At 40.9% G+C, this 14,778-nt stretch overlaps 2 protein-coding genes across 3 annotated transcripts; one reads left to right on the forward strand and one right to left on the reverse strand.

Moving 5' to 3' along the window:
* Positions 1–2,167: 2,167 nt before the first annotated feature.
* rbis (ribosomal biogenesis factor) lies at positions 2,168–5,546 on the reverse strand. 2 transcript variants are annotated; one of them, XM_085763426.1, is made up of 4 exons: positions 5,472–5,546; positions 3,393–3,510; positions 3,157–3,273; positions 2,168–3,056 (listed from the first exon to the last, which is right to left on the reverse strand). In XM_085763426.1, the coding sequence occupies exons 2-4, from the start codon at positions 3,501–3,503 to the stop codon at positions 2,988–2,990; spliced, it is 297 nt and encodes a 98-aa protein (XP_085619552.1). In that variant the 5' UTR covers positions 3,504–3,510; positions 5,472–5,546; the 3' UTR covers positions 2,168–2,987. The 2 variants fall into 2 exon arrangements, with proteins under 2 accessions (XP_085619552.1, XP_085619551.1); XM_085763425.1 differs by having other exon boundaries at positions 3,393–3,508; positions 5,469–5,521.
* A 1,812-nt stretch (positions 5,547–7,358) lies between these two features.
* On the forward strand, positions 7,359–14,271 carry LOC146966901 (carbonic anhydrase 1). The gene is made up of 7 exons (XM_085762686.1): positions 7,359–7,463; positions 7,785–7,982; positions 9,708–9,826; positions 10,516–10,608; positions 10,753–10,815; positions 10,911–11,066; positions 12,668–14,271. The coding sequence occupies exons 1-7, from the start codon at positions 7,436–7,438 to the stop codon at positions 12,785–12,787; spliced, it is 777 nt and encodes a 258-aa protein (XP_085618812.1). The 5' UTR covers positions 7,359–7,435; the 3' UTR covers positions 12,788–14,271.
* Positions 14,272–14,778: the final 507 nt, after the last annotated feature.

Below are 14,778 nucleotides of genomic sequence, written 5' to 3' on the forward strand. Positions count from 1 at the left end.
AGTCAAGATGTCATAGTGAGTCTTGGAGGATGTGGAACAAAAGTCATTTTTCTCTGGATGTTTTTTTTTTTTTTTTGAGTTTGTGTCTCATTTTGATGATCAAGTCTAAAATCCTGAAAGAAAACTGGGTCAGCACACTCAAGTCTGACACAGAGCCTCAGAACTGGAATGTGATTTCAATGTGATAAACACAGACCTGCGTAAACCTCTAACTGTTAACAGCCCTGAGTCACCTGTGGCTTCACCATAAAAGCTTACAATTCAATAATACCCTCCACATACTTGTGTCTATATTCTATGTGGGGCTTTTTATGGTTTGGGGCATAAATACCATAATGTAGGCTACAATGTTGCTCTTACTCTGCTGGGTGTGTCAATAAGTGCTCACCAACAATGGCTATTCAAGTTTTCTCCTCTGCCAAATTAGGTTATTCTTTCTGAAGTGTGAAACAAGAGCTCGGGCCATCAATGTCAAGACACTAGATCAGTGGTTCCCAACCTTTTTTTGCCCGTGACCCCATTTTGACATCACAAATTTCTGGCGAGCCCGCAATCGCAGCCGTCAATCAAGATGTGCCAGCTCAGATATGTTTATATGCTGCATTTTATTTGAACTCGATTTATATTCAAGAAAGTGAAAGTATAGAATGCAGTTGTTTAAGATTGAGTGTGGTGTTCTTAATCATAATTTTAAAAGAATAATAATTAGTTAAAAACTTATCAGTAGCCTATCTTTTTTTTAATCAATGACTAAACATTTCAGGCGACCCCATTTGAATTCCAGGCGACCCCATGTGGGGTCCCGACGCCAAGGCTGAAAAACACTGCACTATCATACTGCGTCCACCGAGCAGCTCAACATCTTCAGGATAGAAAGGCTTCAGTCAGTCACTATTAAATGACAACAGTTAGCAGCTAGTTTGTTAGCATGCTGACTTTGAAAGAGATCGAACTGTGATAAGAGCTCATTTGTAGCGTTAGCAAAACTTACAAATAGAGCCCTAAAAAAGCTTTGGGGGGGGGTTTTTGCTTGAAGACAATAACTTGGCTCAACATTTTAAAAACCTTTCCATGATAATGTCTCATAGTCAGTTATGTGTCAGTGTTGCTGCCAGCTCATTTCTGCCGCCTGCCAAGCACCAAAAACTGTATTTACTGCCAGTTTAGGCTTTTCTCTCAACCTCATACTGCGTAATGCAAGCTGTCTGAGGCAGGTGGATTAAAACCATCACTCAGCCAAACTCTTCTGTCATGATAGTCATCTTCACCTTGAAAATGTCATTTGTTTATTTACGTCGACCCACTCAAGCACCAGTGTGTTTACCAGCCTCGCTCGGCGTCGTGCCCCAGATTTATTGACCAACTTACTCAGTCAGAGGTCACCACGGAGACAAGCAATTACCCGGGCAACCGGTACAACCCGTGACCTTCGATGTCAAGTTGCTACGGCAGCGGCAACAACAGCAGCAACACCGGGAGCAGCATACTGATAACAGCAAGCTGCTCACAGGCAGTGCCAAAAATCTATACCTCATCTTCAGGCTGATCTCCTGTTGGAAATGACAGCATGAGGGGCTGAAATAGAGTTTGTAGACAAAATATAGGACACAACTGACCACATGGTGCAGTCCAGTACAGGCACATCCCAAAGTGAGCACTCAAAATGACATGAACCAACATGTCTAGACAAAAGAATAACTGCAAACTCTGTGTAGCATTTGTATTTGTCTATTTTTAAAAGACACCACATTAAATAACTTGTACAGATAGCCTATATTAAATGAGAAAACCTACATTACTGTATGTTAAATCCTCATTTACATTCCATGATTTTTTTTGCAACACAACTTTGTAGGGACAACGAGGAGTTCTGGAAAAGCAAAGCGTTTTCACACTACATTTATGAGCCTCCACGCACCGTGAAATTCTTTGACCGGTGCAAGACAGACTCATGTTTTCATTCATCAAGAATTAAAGTCAGAGGTTCTAAGACGATCACATACCGTTGTAGTTCCGACCATAAACGGCGATTCGGCGGCGTTATTCTCATGACTCGCCACGAAACCGAAAGTAAAGAAATGCTGGTCCGCCACCACTAATAATAACAAAATAACCATAGAGATAAAACGATATATTTATCTAAAATGGGCCCATTAACAAGTGTGGGTAGCGTAGATTCATTCACAGAAACTCCTCGTTGTCCCTTTAACACTAAATCAAAGACAGCATGAAAAACATGAGGTGTGAAAACCTTGAACAACCAAACAAAACAGCACTCAGAGAGAGCCCGACAAAACGCACGCCCCTTCAAAAATGTTCCAGGCTTATAATAACCTTTATAAAATGCCTGAACCACATACAGAATTGAGATGATGAACTGCGTGGCACATATTTTAAAATCTGTTTGATAAAGAGAGGTGAGGGATAAATGTGAAACACAAAAACTGTTTTGCATCTGTTTTGTAACTTGACTGAATATTTTGGCCATGATTCAAGCAAAACATCTGCTCCAATGTGAGTTTTTTATAAAGAGAATATTCTTAGTTTGGGGCTGTTGACCAGAAAAAAAGTGAGCAATGCGTTTGGGCTCTGGGACCTTTATATAATCAGCTTTTTCGTAGATTTTATAAATAAAACATGTCAATTAATCAAGAAGAAAATGACAACAGAAAATGGTGATTAGCGGCTACCCTAAGAGAAATCTAATATTTATACACTGATGATATTTACGAATTCAAATCCATGTTGCTAAGGCAATATCACAAGCTCTGAGTAATAATATTTCTCTGCACAGAATATACAGGAAATTATACACAAAATGTTATTCTCATGCCACCACTGCAACCTCTTCTCATTATAGATTTATCTGCAGTCTGTATTTTGGCATGAAATGTATTGCAGCAGCTCTCAAAACCTGGACTTGAGCAGAGAGAAATAGTTCCTCTGTTTTTCCTCAGTGTTCATCGTAGTCCATTTTTCCTGGTCCGTTATAGCTGAGAGAAGAGTTGAGCAGCGCTGTCAACATTTACCGATTCCTTTGGTGGCCCCCTGACAACCTAAAAAGACAAAGAATACTTGTTAGTATGAATTACATTGAGGAACTTTTTAAATGTTAGGTGATGAAGAGGAGATTTAGTTTCAGTTTCCTCCTCTAACCTGTGTTTGTTTCTTTGGCTGAGGAGCAACAGACTTTGAAAGACTCGTACAATCCCTCTGGACCTCTGTGAAGATTTGATTGAGGTTTTCCACCTTCTCATTTTTCACCGCATTGATCTGTGAAGCCACAAATGATGTTACTAGAGTGGGCACAACATTCAAGGGAGCGTAGAAAATGTGTGAAAATATGGAGGAAAAGAATAAAAGGGAACACAAGAGAGAGAGAGAGATCTTACGTGTTTGAGTGTTGTTGTGACAGGTTTGGCTTTGTTCTTGTGCTTCGAGTGCTTGTTTGCCACTTGAAAGACATTCTTCTGTTTCTTCCCTTTCTGTTTATTCTTCGCCATGTTACCTGGGGAAGAGAAAGCACCAGCTGGCAGGGTTATTTTCACGGCAGAGTTTTCCGTGCCATGTGTCCTGACTTTCATCCTGTTTTCCTTTTCTTTTCTTTTGGCCTGCTTTGGATGCTGTGTCCACGTCGGTCGCACAACCTTACCCCTCCTTCTGAACAAGACACATGCTGAGGTTATTCCAGGTTCTCCACATGCTACCTTAACCCCATGATTAGCATATCAACACCTTGTTATACCAGAAGCTCACTACTTGAAACCGTAAACTGAAACACTTCTACGGGTTTAAGAGGTTTGGATTATGTATAATAAGTGCAACTGAAGTGTTTTTGATACACACATTTGATTTCTTCACATTTTCATACTGTCTAGACTTTAACCAGGTGTTGCACCATAAACAAAAACAAACCCTCTCTGTATGCAGCCTTGGGGGTGAAAAACAGGGATGTTCTTCAACAGGATCCTCGAGAAAAAAAAAAACATACATCTCTTAAAAACCTGAAGCTGCTGGCTCACAGCAGACCATCACCCTCCACTCCTGTCAGCCCACAACTAGAAGGTGAAGCTGCAGTGAGAGTGTGGAAAAACACTCCTGTCTGTCTACAGCACAGATGGTGAATCATATATTATGGTTTAAGTTTTGAGAGGCTGATGGCAGAGACTGGTATTAAACATACATCCGCAAATTCATGGCATAGAAGGCATGGCTGCTGCTGTATCATGAAGACTTTTCTTGGAGTGGTGTTGTAGTTTATTACCAGTGTAGTGGCAGTGCTAGTGGTGGTGGAAACACCATCACTGGTCACAGGGGTGAATATAAATGTAGCTCAGGTTGAGAGCACCTGCCAACTTAATGCAATATACTTAGTGGTGATAACAGTAATAATAATATACTTTATAAAACATATTATAATAAAATGAGAGATAGATATTACATTGGTGCCAAAATGAAACTGCTTGGAAAATGTATTAGGCTTCACCCAAACAAACAAAAGCAGAACTGTCCGAAATTATATTGCAGTTAAGTGTGAGCAGAAACAAGACAATTGGGCGGGGATATTGTTAATAGAGCTGCAACAACTTATTGATGGATAAATTAGTCTTTTGGTATATTGTTTTTATGATTAAATAATCATTTGAAAAAATGTCTTGAAGCAATATATCATGTTTGTTGTTCCTTGTTTTTCCCAAACACAAGGATTTGTCTCTAATTTTCCACATGCCACAGTAAACTGAATTGACTGGCTATTGGTAAGACAAACTAAGACATTTAAAGACATCACTTTGAACTGTGAGAAATAATTACATTTTAGTCTTACATCCTAGCTATACACAAAATACTAGCAGGTAGTACAGGGCTCCAGACTGCCCCTAAATAGGAGCATTTTGCCCCTAAAATTTGAGACAGTGCAAGTAAATTTTTCATCTACCTGCACATGTGCAACCAGTAAAAACTGGTGAAACATGGAAAAGAATCTGGTATCTGTCATTATGATGTTTCTACCACTGAAATGTCCAACACAGAAGAGAGTGGACTTCCACTAACATGTAAATCTAGGCAGAAAACTATGACATTAATGACACATTAAAACAGACCTACAAACTCTGGAGTAGTGAAAAAGGTGACAACATACAAAACTAAAACCCTCTTCATTCACTTCTACTACCCTGGTTGACATTAAAAAAAAAGGTGACTGTAGTCAAAAGGTGACGAGTTTACAGGTGTGTTAAAAGTTATCGTTACTGCTATAGAAAAAGACATTTAACGTTACGACTAAAACACTGAAAAGCATCCATGTTGTTGACAGCTGCAGTCTGTTTACACAGTAACACACGAATGAGTGAAGCTTGTTCGCTTGTTTTTTTCTCTGGAAGTTCAATAAAACTTCTTGGTGTTGTTAATTTGACCAAACGAGTGTGAACTAATGTGTGTAAACTAAACATTTCGGCTGTAAAACAGACCTGTATGTGAAGTGGTTGTCTTCTGTTGATATCCGCGTGTGCTGCAAACGTGCCTCCTCTGCTGCCTGCGTCACTAGCACGCGACAGTCGACGTACGTTTTACGTCAGGATTTTCTCCCAATGGATTTATCCGTATGATAATGATATTTGTTTGTTTTTTTTGCTGTTGTTGTGTTTTGTTTTGTTTTTTTGTTTTATATAATTTCCATGTTTCTATCGTGGTGTGGTTGTGACGTTGTGACATCGCCTCAACACAGTGTTGACTGGTTTTTTGTTTTTGTGTTTTTTATTTAACTTTGATCGTGTGATTATTTTTATTTTAACTGTACAACCAAAAAAAATAATAGCTACTTCCGGTATATCTCATCTTCAAAATAAATGTGGACTTTCAGTTTAGCTACGGCGACACAACATTTCACACAGCCACGATATTCTTTTGAGCAATTCCACTTAACTTAATTGGACTGAATTAGTTTATTTCCCCTACACACCTTGGAACGAAATAGAAAAATGAGCCAAAAAGAGCATTCTCTGCAAAGTCTCCTTGACTGCAAGCCTTGCAGTCTCATCGTCCAACAGCAGGTGGCAGCCTAATACCACTGCAGAAGTCATTGCACTCTGAATCTGTACTGAGCTGGTACTCTTTTTTTTCTACAGTCTATGAGCTGGACTGACTGCTGGGGTGGATTTAAACTGTCCTGGAGATTTTTAGAAGATATATGATTTGTTTTGCCTATAGGTCAGTAGAAGAATTGACTGAGCACAGCAGTGTATTGGCCTGACTCTGATGCACATCTTTATTTTACAGATGCAATTTAAGTGGGGCAAGTTTAACAATATTGACAGAAAACTGGGCAGAGAGCATTCATAACCCACATGCCTGTAAGTTAATGTTCTGATTAATATATGTGTCTCACAGTCATGAGGTTTAGCAGTGGTTCTGACTCAGGTAGCCTACTAATCTTCAAACATTTTAATGTGTGGTGGATGTGCATTGAGCCTGTGCATGTAGCCCCTCTCTTTTTCCCTGGACCTCAGCTTGGCTATGGCATTAACACTGCTGCAGCACACTGATAGACAAATCATGCACAAAGTAGACCTTTATTTTGTTATCATTGTTACTGAGCTGTGCAAGACCCAACCAGACAACTTTTCCATTCTATTTATGTTATTAAAAATGGTTTATAAACAAGTCAAACTCATGTGTTCGCCAAAATGATATGGCTTCTTCTACAACTGCACATGATAGTTCCCCGTGTTTTTGTTGTCAGGATCCTGCAAGAACCCTTGAACAAGGCCCACAGTCCATATATGTTCATATAAAGAGGCTCACATTTCTTTCTGTTTTTGGATCAAAGTCCACTGATACAATGGTTGTTCAGCGTCCTGACAAATATTTAATGGAGTCACAGTAATTCCACATTAAATACTTCAGGTTTCCCTTGAGTCACCTCAGTAATCCAACAAGTCATAGCCTGCATGTTAATGATTATTGTGTATGTCTGTTAATATACTAATAGGCTATAGAAAGTCAGAGGTCCTTTTAAAGTCGCAGTATCAAAGTGAAACGAAGGCTGCAAGCTGTTGCGTAATTCCGTTATTTCCTGAAATTACAGACGAGTTACCCGTTAGCTGAGCGCACGTTCGTGCAGAATTACGCAGCTCGTCGGCTTTGTCAATGGAGAGACTCCGCCGCTGCAGAGAGAGAGAGGGGGAGAGAGAGAGAGAGAGAGAGAGAGAGAGAGAGAGAGAGAGAGTCATTGATCCTCAGTGTTCCAGCCTTGCTGCGCATCTAAACTCCTCCCGATCAGTGCGCGGGGGCATCATGTGGCCAATACCAACCGCACACCGGGGAGCCTATATAAGCCGTGCAGCTGTCAGGTGGAGGACACTGGCTGCATTGCGCTAAGGGACGACTCACTTTAGGGAATTGCAACTCTTAATAGACACACATTCAGGCTCTAACAATGTCTTGGGGATACGCAGCGAACAACGGTGAGGCGCTCACGACTTGTGCTATCATATGTAGTGGATGGCAATGCAATAGTAGGCTACTGACAGCGCTGTTGCCACCACCAGACATGCCAACAGGCAGGGTGCTGAGAGAATGACACAGAGGACGGTGCATGCACGGGTCACTGCAGAGATTTCATTTAATTCTGCATATTTGGGGAGATTTTTACGCGCGTTCAAAGCACCATCCTCATCCTCATCCTCAGCCATCCTGCGCAGCCACAGCCTACATGTCATTGAATCAACCCCATGTGTCAAGGTGAACATACTAATAACCACAGTGTTGTGATTATATGATTTTAGGACCCGACAAATGGGCTGATAACTTCCCCGTTGCCAACGGACCCCGCCAGTCTCCCATTGACATCCTACCTGGTGAAGCATCATTCGACGGGGGGCTGAAGCCGCTCAACCTGAAGTACGACCCCTCCACCTGCCTTGATATTCTCAACAACGGACATTCCTTCCAAGTGACCTTCGTAGATGACAACGACAACTCAAGTTAGTGTTATATTATTATTATTATTATTATTATTATTATTATTATTGCATGACTCCAGCTGCTCAATGCTGTCTTGATATCACCTCACCGGTCTGTGATTAAGAAAATGGCATTTTAATATTTCATCTTAACATGGAGAAAACAGCATTTAAAATAATAATAATAATTTAATTAGATTTATTTAAATATATTATTGTTACTATTACAGTCTTTTTAGTAGAATAGAGGAGCTGTGACATTGCTGGACTCAGGTTTGCAAACAAAGGCAGCAGGTTCTCATGGTGATTTGCAGGGTGCGCAAACTGCACAATGCGGCATTCAGGGTTTTTTTCTATGTCCTCTATAGCCTCCAGCTTGAAGGCATGCACCGAAGTCAAGCATGTTAATATTATGTTAATGTTAATATGGTTGCATTAGTCATGTGCCCCAATTTCATTGAAGCATGTGGGGGTTTTAACTGGGTTTTTTTTTTTCAAACTGTGATTTTATTTTAATCAAAGAAGTGAAAAGGCTCCAGGAGCTCCATTCAAGGGCCAAACACAAAGCGTGCAGATACTAATTGAATTGGTAATGGTAACCTCTGCTAAACCTTTCCCACGCCAGTTCTTTTTTACTCTGCAGTGAGGTCAAAAGACAGAAAAACGAAGGTTAGTCTGCAAATAAACCTGCTTTTGGTTAACTATTGATGTGCCAAACTGCGTGGGAATGTGTGATTTTATTTATCTCTCCATGCAAAGCATTGTTTTTTTTTTCTCTTTTTAGTTTTATTGATTCTGTTTGGACCAGATTTTAATCCCGAAGGATACAAAGAAACAATTGCTTGAGTTTTTTTTTTCATGGTTAGGATTTTGGATTGGTTGTTCTAAGCGGATCTGATATAGGATAATGAAGAATATAGTTACATAATCAACAAAATCACATCACATGGCCTATTTCAAGTGGGCACACATCAAGATAAAGGGGAGAAAAAACAAAAGCAGGATTACTAAGAATCTGAACTAGGCATGTTGAAGTCTCAGAAGTCTGCTGTGGTATTCCACAGCTCTTATTTTCCACCCTGCACTTCTAAATAAAGGACGAGCCGCTGCCAGTCATCGTCATGGGTTTCATCCAGTCATAAATCATGCCAGGCAGGGAAAAGATGAATATCGCAGCAGGTTATATTTAATATCCAGTAATGTATAGACACCTTCACAGTAATTTGCTCTGGGATCAGATCTGCCCCCTCTAATCATTTCAAGCCGACTACTGAGAAACAAGTATCCTGTTTTGAAGGTGACCTGTATGTGGGTGTGTGTGCGTGTGTGTGTGCGTGTGCGTGTGTGTGTGTGTGTGTGTGTGTGTGTGTGTGCATTCAGTATCACCAGAAATAGAACAATATACGGGATTATCTGCTACTGTTCCAACCATGTTGTGTAGGCCTACTGCAAATAGGTACATTGTGTAACGGTGGAAGGAGGTCTGATGTTAACAATACCTGGACATGTAGCCGTCAGTCTGACCAGGTCTTACACAACAGGAACTGAGTCTGCTTCCATGAAATAGGAAGTCTGCCACCCTGACACATGTGTGTGAGAGAGGATATTAGTCCTTTTGCGGTAGCCTATGTAAGATGCATTAGATAACAGTTTTGCAATGTAAAAAAAAAAAAAAAGAAAAACTAGACAATTGCATTGTGCGATAAACTGATGGGAGATGTGTTTGTGTATATGTTTGTTCTGCAGCTCTGAAAGACGGACCAATCTCAGGTACCTACAGGCTCAAGCAGTTTCATTTCCACTGGGGTGCTTCTGACGACAGGGGCTCTGAGCACACTGTGTCCGGAACCAAGTATCCTGCTGAGGTAAAGATGCTCTGATGATAATTATAGTTGATGTAACAAGAGGAGAAGTGCTGTAGAGTTGAGATTAAATTTTGTTTGTATCAGAGGTTATAATAATTTGTCAAAAGAAAGAAATTTGTTTTTTTGCATTGAACCACACTGGCTGGAGAAAAGGCCTTGTGTGGTAACTTATTGTGACACATTTTCAATGAAAAGGTTTCTAAATTGTTGAGTCACATTGCTGTCTCATAGCATCTTTTTTTTCTTTTTTTTCCTTTCATTTTCCGCTAAGCATCTTTTTAAAGGCGCTATTTGTGGGCTAAATTTTGAAGATGCTACAAAACTAGGATTAGGATTAGCATTGGCATTAGCAGCGTAGAAGAAAAAATGTGATTCACTTTCTGATCACTTTTTCTTCTCTACGTAAGTTAGCAGGCTAACCAGCTAGCCCCATGTAGATTCCAACAGCGATTCACTGTAGCGCTCAACCTACCCGCTAACAATGTGTTTAACACAACACTGGCCAAAGCTCTTGACAAGCATCAATCACCACTGTCAAGAATCAATGTTCAGTGGCATAAAAACCCTCAAGCTAAATATTATATTTATTTAACATAGCTCAATATCAATATCTGTTAAATAGAGCATGACAGGATGTAGTACGAAGGCCTAGATTTCATCAATTTCATATCTATTTCATTGATCCCCAGCTCCATCTGGTGCACTGGAACACCAAATATCCAAGCTTTGGAGAAGCCGCCAGCCAGCCCGACGGACTCGCTGTTGTTGGAGTTTTCCTGAAGGTCTGTTGCAGTGATTCATGCCTATTCTTTAGTTTTAAAGCATTTAGCGCAACACATACATTGAGTTGCTTTAATAAATGATAGTCCAAGTACCATAATGCATAACACTGTTCGCTGATTCCATTCCAATTGACTGTTTTTCAGATTGGTGATGCAAATGCGAATCTCCAGAAGATTCTCGATGCCTTTAATTCCATCAAGGCTAAAGTATGTTCATATACAAACATATTTTCATGCATTTTATTCTAACAAGACATTTGACTGACCTGTTCTTCACAATCTCATACCTCTTGTACCCTCAGGGCAAGCAGACCACCTTCGCTAACTTCGACCCTGCCTCTCTGCTCCCTGGTTGCCTCGACTACTGGACATACGATGGCTCTCTGACCACACCCCCTCTGCTGGAGAGTGTAACCTGGATTGTCTGCAAAGAGCCAATCAGCGTCAGCCCTGACCAGGTATGTCTTCTCAGAGAGCCCATTTAGAAGTCCCAGGGGGATTGGCAGAGGGCCCACGGTCTAGAATAACCCCACCTGCAAATCCTCTCTATAACTGCGATCTAAATCAAGGGCTTAATTGTTCAGATTAGCTAGATGGTTGAAGTGAGCTCTGTAATGGGAGGAAAGGCAATACAGCAGCTTCTTTCACTCTTTCACACGAAGAAAACAAGAGCAACTGCAGGTTCACACAGACACCGGAGATTTTGCTTCTCTGTTTCTGAGTCAGTATGTGGGGTGCCAACAGGAAGTGGTCATCCCACACATGGTTCACAGTCTGTCTGTGACACAGCACAGGCGTGGGAAATCAGACTCTCACATATACCACGTATAAGTATGCTAGAATAATACCTGTCTTTGCAAACTATTTACCTCTAAAATTATACCCAATCACACCCCTGACATGGATATTTGACTTCTAACCACCCATTAATCTAAACTAACAGCCTCTGTAGTCAGGTTTGTGCCCGTGGTTGGAGTCTTTAGGCCATGTGAAAATAAGCACAGCCTAGTCAAATGTTTATTTCGTCAGTGAGTCGTTGTCTCATGGGTAAACATGAGGGACATGTGGATACAACCTTTAGACTCGGTACCATATAAGGCAGGTCAAGCAGATAAAGAAGCCATTCATATACAGTAATACAATTAGCTGATGATTTGGTATCAGTTATTGGCGAGAGTATACACACACCCGATGAATTAATTTGTCTCAGCAGTGACTACGTATTCACTGGCTGCAGCAGTGTAATAACCATGGTCCAATTCATTAGCCAGAGTCAATGACAAGTCTCTTAAATAGGTCATCTGACACCATCCTGCAGCTATTGTCTTTTCCTTCCTCCGCATGAAAATGTCAAGAAGTAGTCTTGTTCACTTCCTATCAAAGATTTGAGGAGAATGCAAGCTTATAAAGTCTAAGTGAAAGGGAACAAGTCAGTCTGGTTCAGATTCACCTACCAGAATCAGGTTTTTCATCATGCACCCAGCCCAGGCATGGTTTTACATTGACTAAAAAGATTAATTTTTACATTTTGGGAAAATTTTTGGCAAGGAGGTGTATCTTTGGGTAAACTCTGGATGTCCCAAATTTCAGAATGAAAGTCCATTTTTTGGACCCGTAATGCATTTTAACAACACCCATGACCCCTCAAGTGGACAAACATGTCTACCTCCGCCTATGGGTTTTTTTAAAAATGTATTTTAAAGTAAAAACAATTTAACTAACAGATATCACCATTAAACTTCCCAAGTTTATTACTCACATTTAAACAAATATTTTTTCTATTACAAGTTTTGTCAAATGTTATGTTTAAATATGTAAATGAGGCAATGCGCTAATTTCCAGAGCTGAAATCTGAACAATGGATAAAGCCCTTTCAAAAACAGTTTTGGGAGTAACTGATGTCTAAATTTTGCACCTATAAGACAGCTGCTGCCGAGTGTAGGTTGTGAATGTAACTCTGTGACTCAGCTCGGGGCGAGTGATGTGCTGTGTGAGTGACAGTCACAGGAGGTAATGACTATAACCTCATGAGTGTCCTGTGTCTTCTCCCTCGTCACAGATGGCCAAATTCCGCAGCCTGCTCTTCTCTGCTGAGGGGGAGGCCGAGTGCTGCATGGTGGACAACTACCGCCCTCCCCAGCCGCTCAAGGGTCGCCCCGTCCGCGCTTCCTTCCAGTAATGCCCCCTCCCCCCTCTCTTGCCCTTTCTGCCCTGTTGCCCTCTCCTTCCCTTCCCCCCTCCCTTTAGTTAAAACCCAGAGTTACCTCTCTTGCAGTGAGCCACACAGCACACATATCTCACTCCGTCCATTTGTAAAAGAAATCTAATTCCTGTTGCCCCGTTGCTCTCAGTGAGATGGAGCACTCACAGGACGTGCATCTCTGTTCGTTTGTGTGTAATAAGCCAGCAAACACAACCTGTCATAATTTATTCTATAAGGCAAACACTTCACGGTGGAGGTGACACGTTTACCAGGACTAAACATCTGGTGCCAGTGTTTTAAAAGACATTACATCAGCGTGTGCAAAGGTCCAGCAAATGCCACATAGATGAAAAATAAGAGACGAATTATAGTCATAATGGTGCTCTGAGGCCAGCAAGTAGCACAAAGCACAGGCAGGATGCAGTAGCCAGGGGGATGATGAAACTATACCACCATCTGCGAGGAGGATGGTAAGGTGCAGATAATAAAAATACACACACGCACAGACACATACGAGACAAGTGCGCTCCCGCTGCCAGTCTGTCTGTAATCTCCGACTGACTGCCAACCTCTGCATCACAGCAGCTTAATAAAATGCTGCAGCCGCCTCCATCACAACCGATTGACTCAGAAAATCCCCCTCTGGCACACGCAACATCGCACGCGCAGTCTCACGCAGACATGATGCCTATAGGCACTGACCTCCTTATTGATTTGAATTCAGCATACAGCAACAAAGGACATGAGGACAGACTGCTGCTAGTGCAAGCTGCTGAACGTCATGACAACGGCTTATTTCTCTGGTTTTACAGTCTAATCTTCACATCATCCCATGTTGTGTTTTTATTATTATTATTATAGATTATGTCGTCTTTTTTTTTTTTTTTTAGCCAGACAGCTTATGCAAAATAAGTCTTAAGTGATTCCTAAATTATGTTTTCTTACCAAAAACTCTTTGCATTTTCTGATGCCCTGATAATATAGCAATACAGAGGATAGATCCTCCTTTTCTAAATGAAATGTAATGTGAAATGAAAATCCCTTCATGTCTTGTTTTGAAACCTCAGTGTGTCAAGTGCTAATGCTTAAAACGCACAGTCGCCTTCTGGGCAATGCCATAGTGGGTAATGCACAAAGCCAAGGAAGGAGAAATTACCCTGCCAAGGCGGCCACAGAAGGAAAGAAGCTGCCAACAGATAAGATTATAGTGTCAGCCTGATGTCAGGCCCTGTATAGGAGAATAATTAACACAAGATCATGCGAGCTCCCCTTCAGCTTTGGGACCTCAAACATTAGAGATAAAAATGATGTATTTCCAGAAAGATTGTGATTAGCATTGGAAAACGAAAAAACAGCCTTATGCCAATCACTGTCCGGGCCGTCCCAGGAGTATGTGTTCTCATTCTATTTTGGAAGTGGACGTTTTATTAGTGAAATAAATATATTTTATGATGAACAAATGTCTTGTGTTTTCTCTGTTTACTCTTGTTTTGCTTGTTTACATACATAAAGACCTGCCTGTGTTATTTCCATCATTAGCATTGTGAGTTTAAGTCCATTAGATTTTCAAGTCTAATTGTCTAACATTCAGCTGTTATTGTAAATTCCCTTCAGTGGCTCAAACTGAGATCAGCACTATATAATTGTAAATAAAATGTCAAAACCAATAATGTGAAATCCTAGCTTCATCTAAATTTCTCAGGGGGTCATGCCTATGTTCCCACAGCCCTATGTTCCCTCAGCCCTATGTTCCCTCATTTCTAACTTTTGTTGTCACTGAAAATTAGGCCCTATGTTCCCTCAGCCCTTTGGTCCCACCATTGGTTGGGTTTAGGCAATGAAGAAAGGAGTTGGTTAAGTTTAGTAAAAAGACCAGGTAGAGGCTAGACAGGCCAGATAGGTAGAGTCCAGATAGGTAGAGAGAGTCCAGAGGGAACATAGGGCTGAGGGAACATAGGGCTGTGGGA

Source organism: Trachurus japonicus, chromosome 20 (assembly GCF_045865225.1).
Source record: "Trachurus japonicus isolate A0001 chromosome 20, Traja_1.0".
Lineage (NCBI taxonomy): Eukaryota > Metazoa > Chordata > Actinopteri > Carangiformes > Carangidae > Trachurus > Trachurus japonicus.

Excerpts from the sequence above, each read along its gene's own strand:
- rbis (XM_085763426.1), bottom strand. The coding sequence starts at position 3,503 with ATGGCGAAGAATAAACAGAAAGGGAAGAAACAGAAGAATGTCTTTCAA. Across the intron at positions 3,274-3,392 it reads TCACAACAACACTCAAACAC|ATCAATGCGGTGAAAAATGA; the intron begins GTAAGATCTCTC and ends GTGGCTTCACAG. Across the intron at positions 3,057-3,156 it reads AGCCAAAGAAACAAACACAG|GTTGTCAGGGGGCCACCAAA; the intron begins GTTAGAGGAGGA and ends TTGTCTTTTTAG.
- LOC146966901 (XM_085762686.1), top strand. The coding sequence starts at position 7,436 with ATGTCTTGGGGATACGCAGCGAACAACG. Across the intron at positions 7,464-7,784 it reads GGGATACGCAGCGAACAACG|GACCCGACAAATGGGCTGAT; the intron begins GTGAGGCGCTCA and ends ATATGATTTTAG. Across the intron at positions 10,816-10,910 it reads TTAATTCCATCAAGGCTAAA|GGCAAGCAGACCACCTTCGC; the intron begins GTATGTTCATAT and ends TTGTACCCTCAG.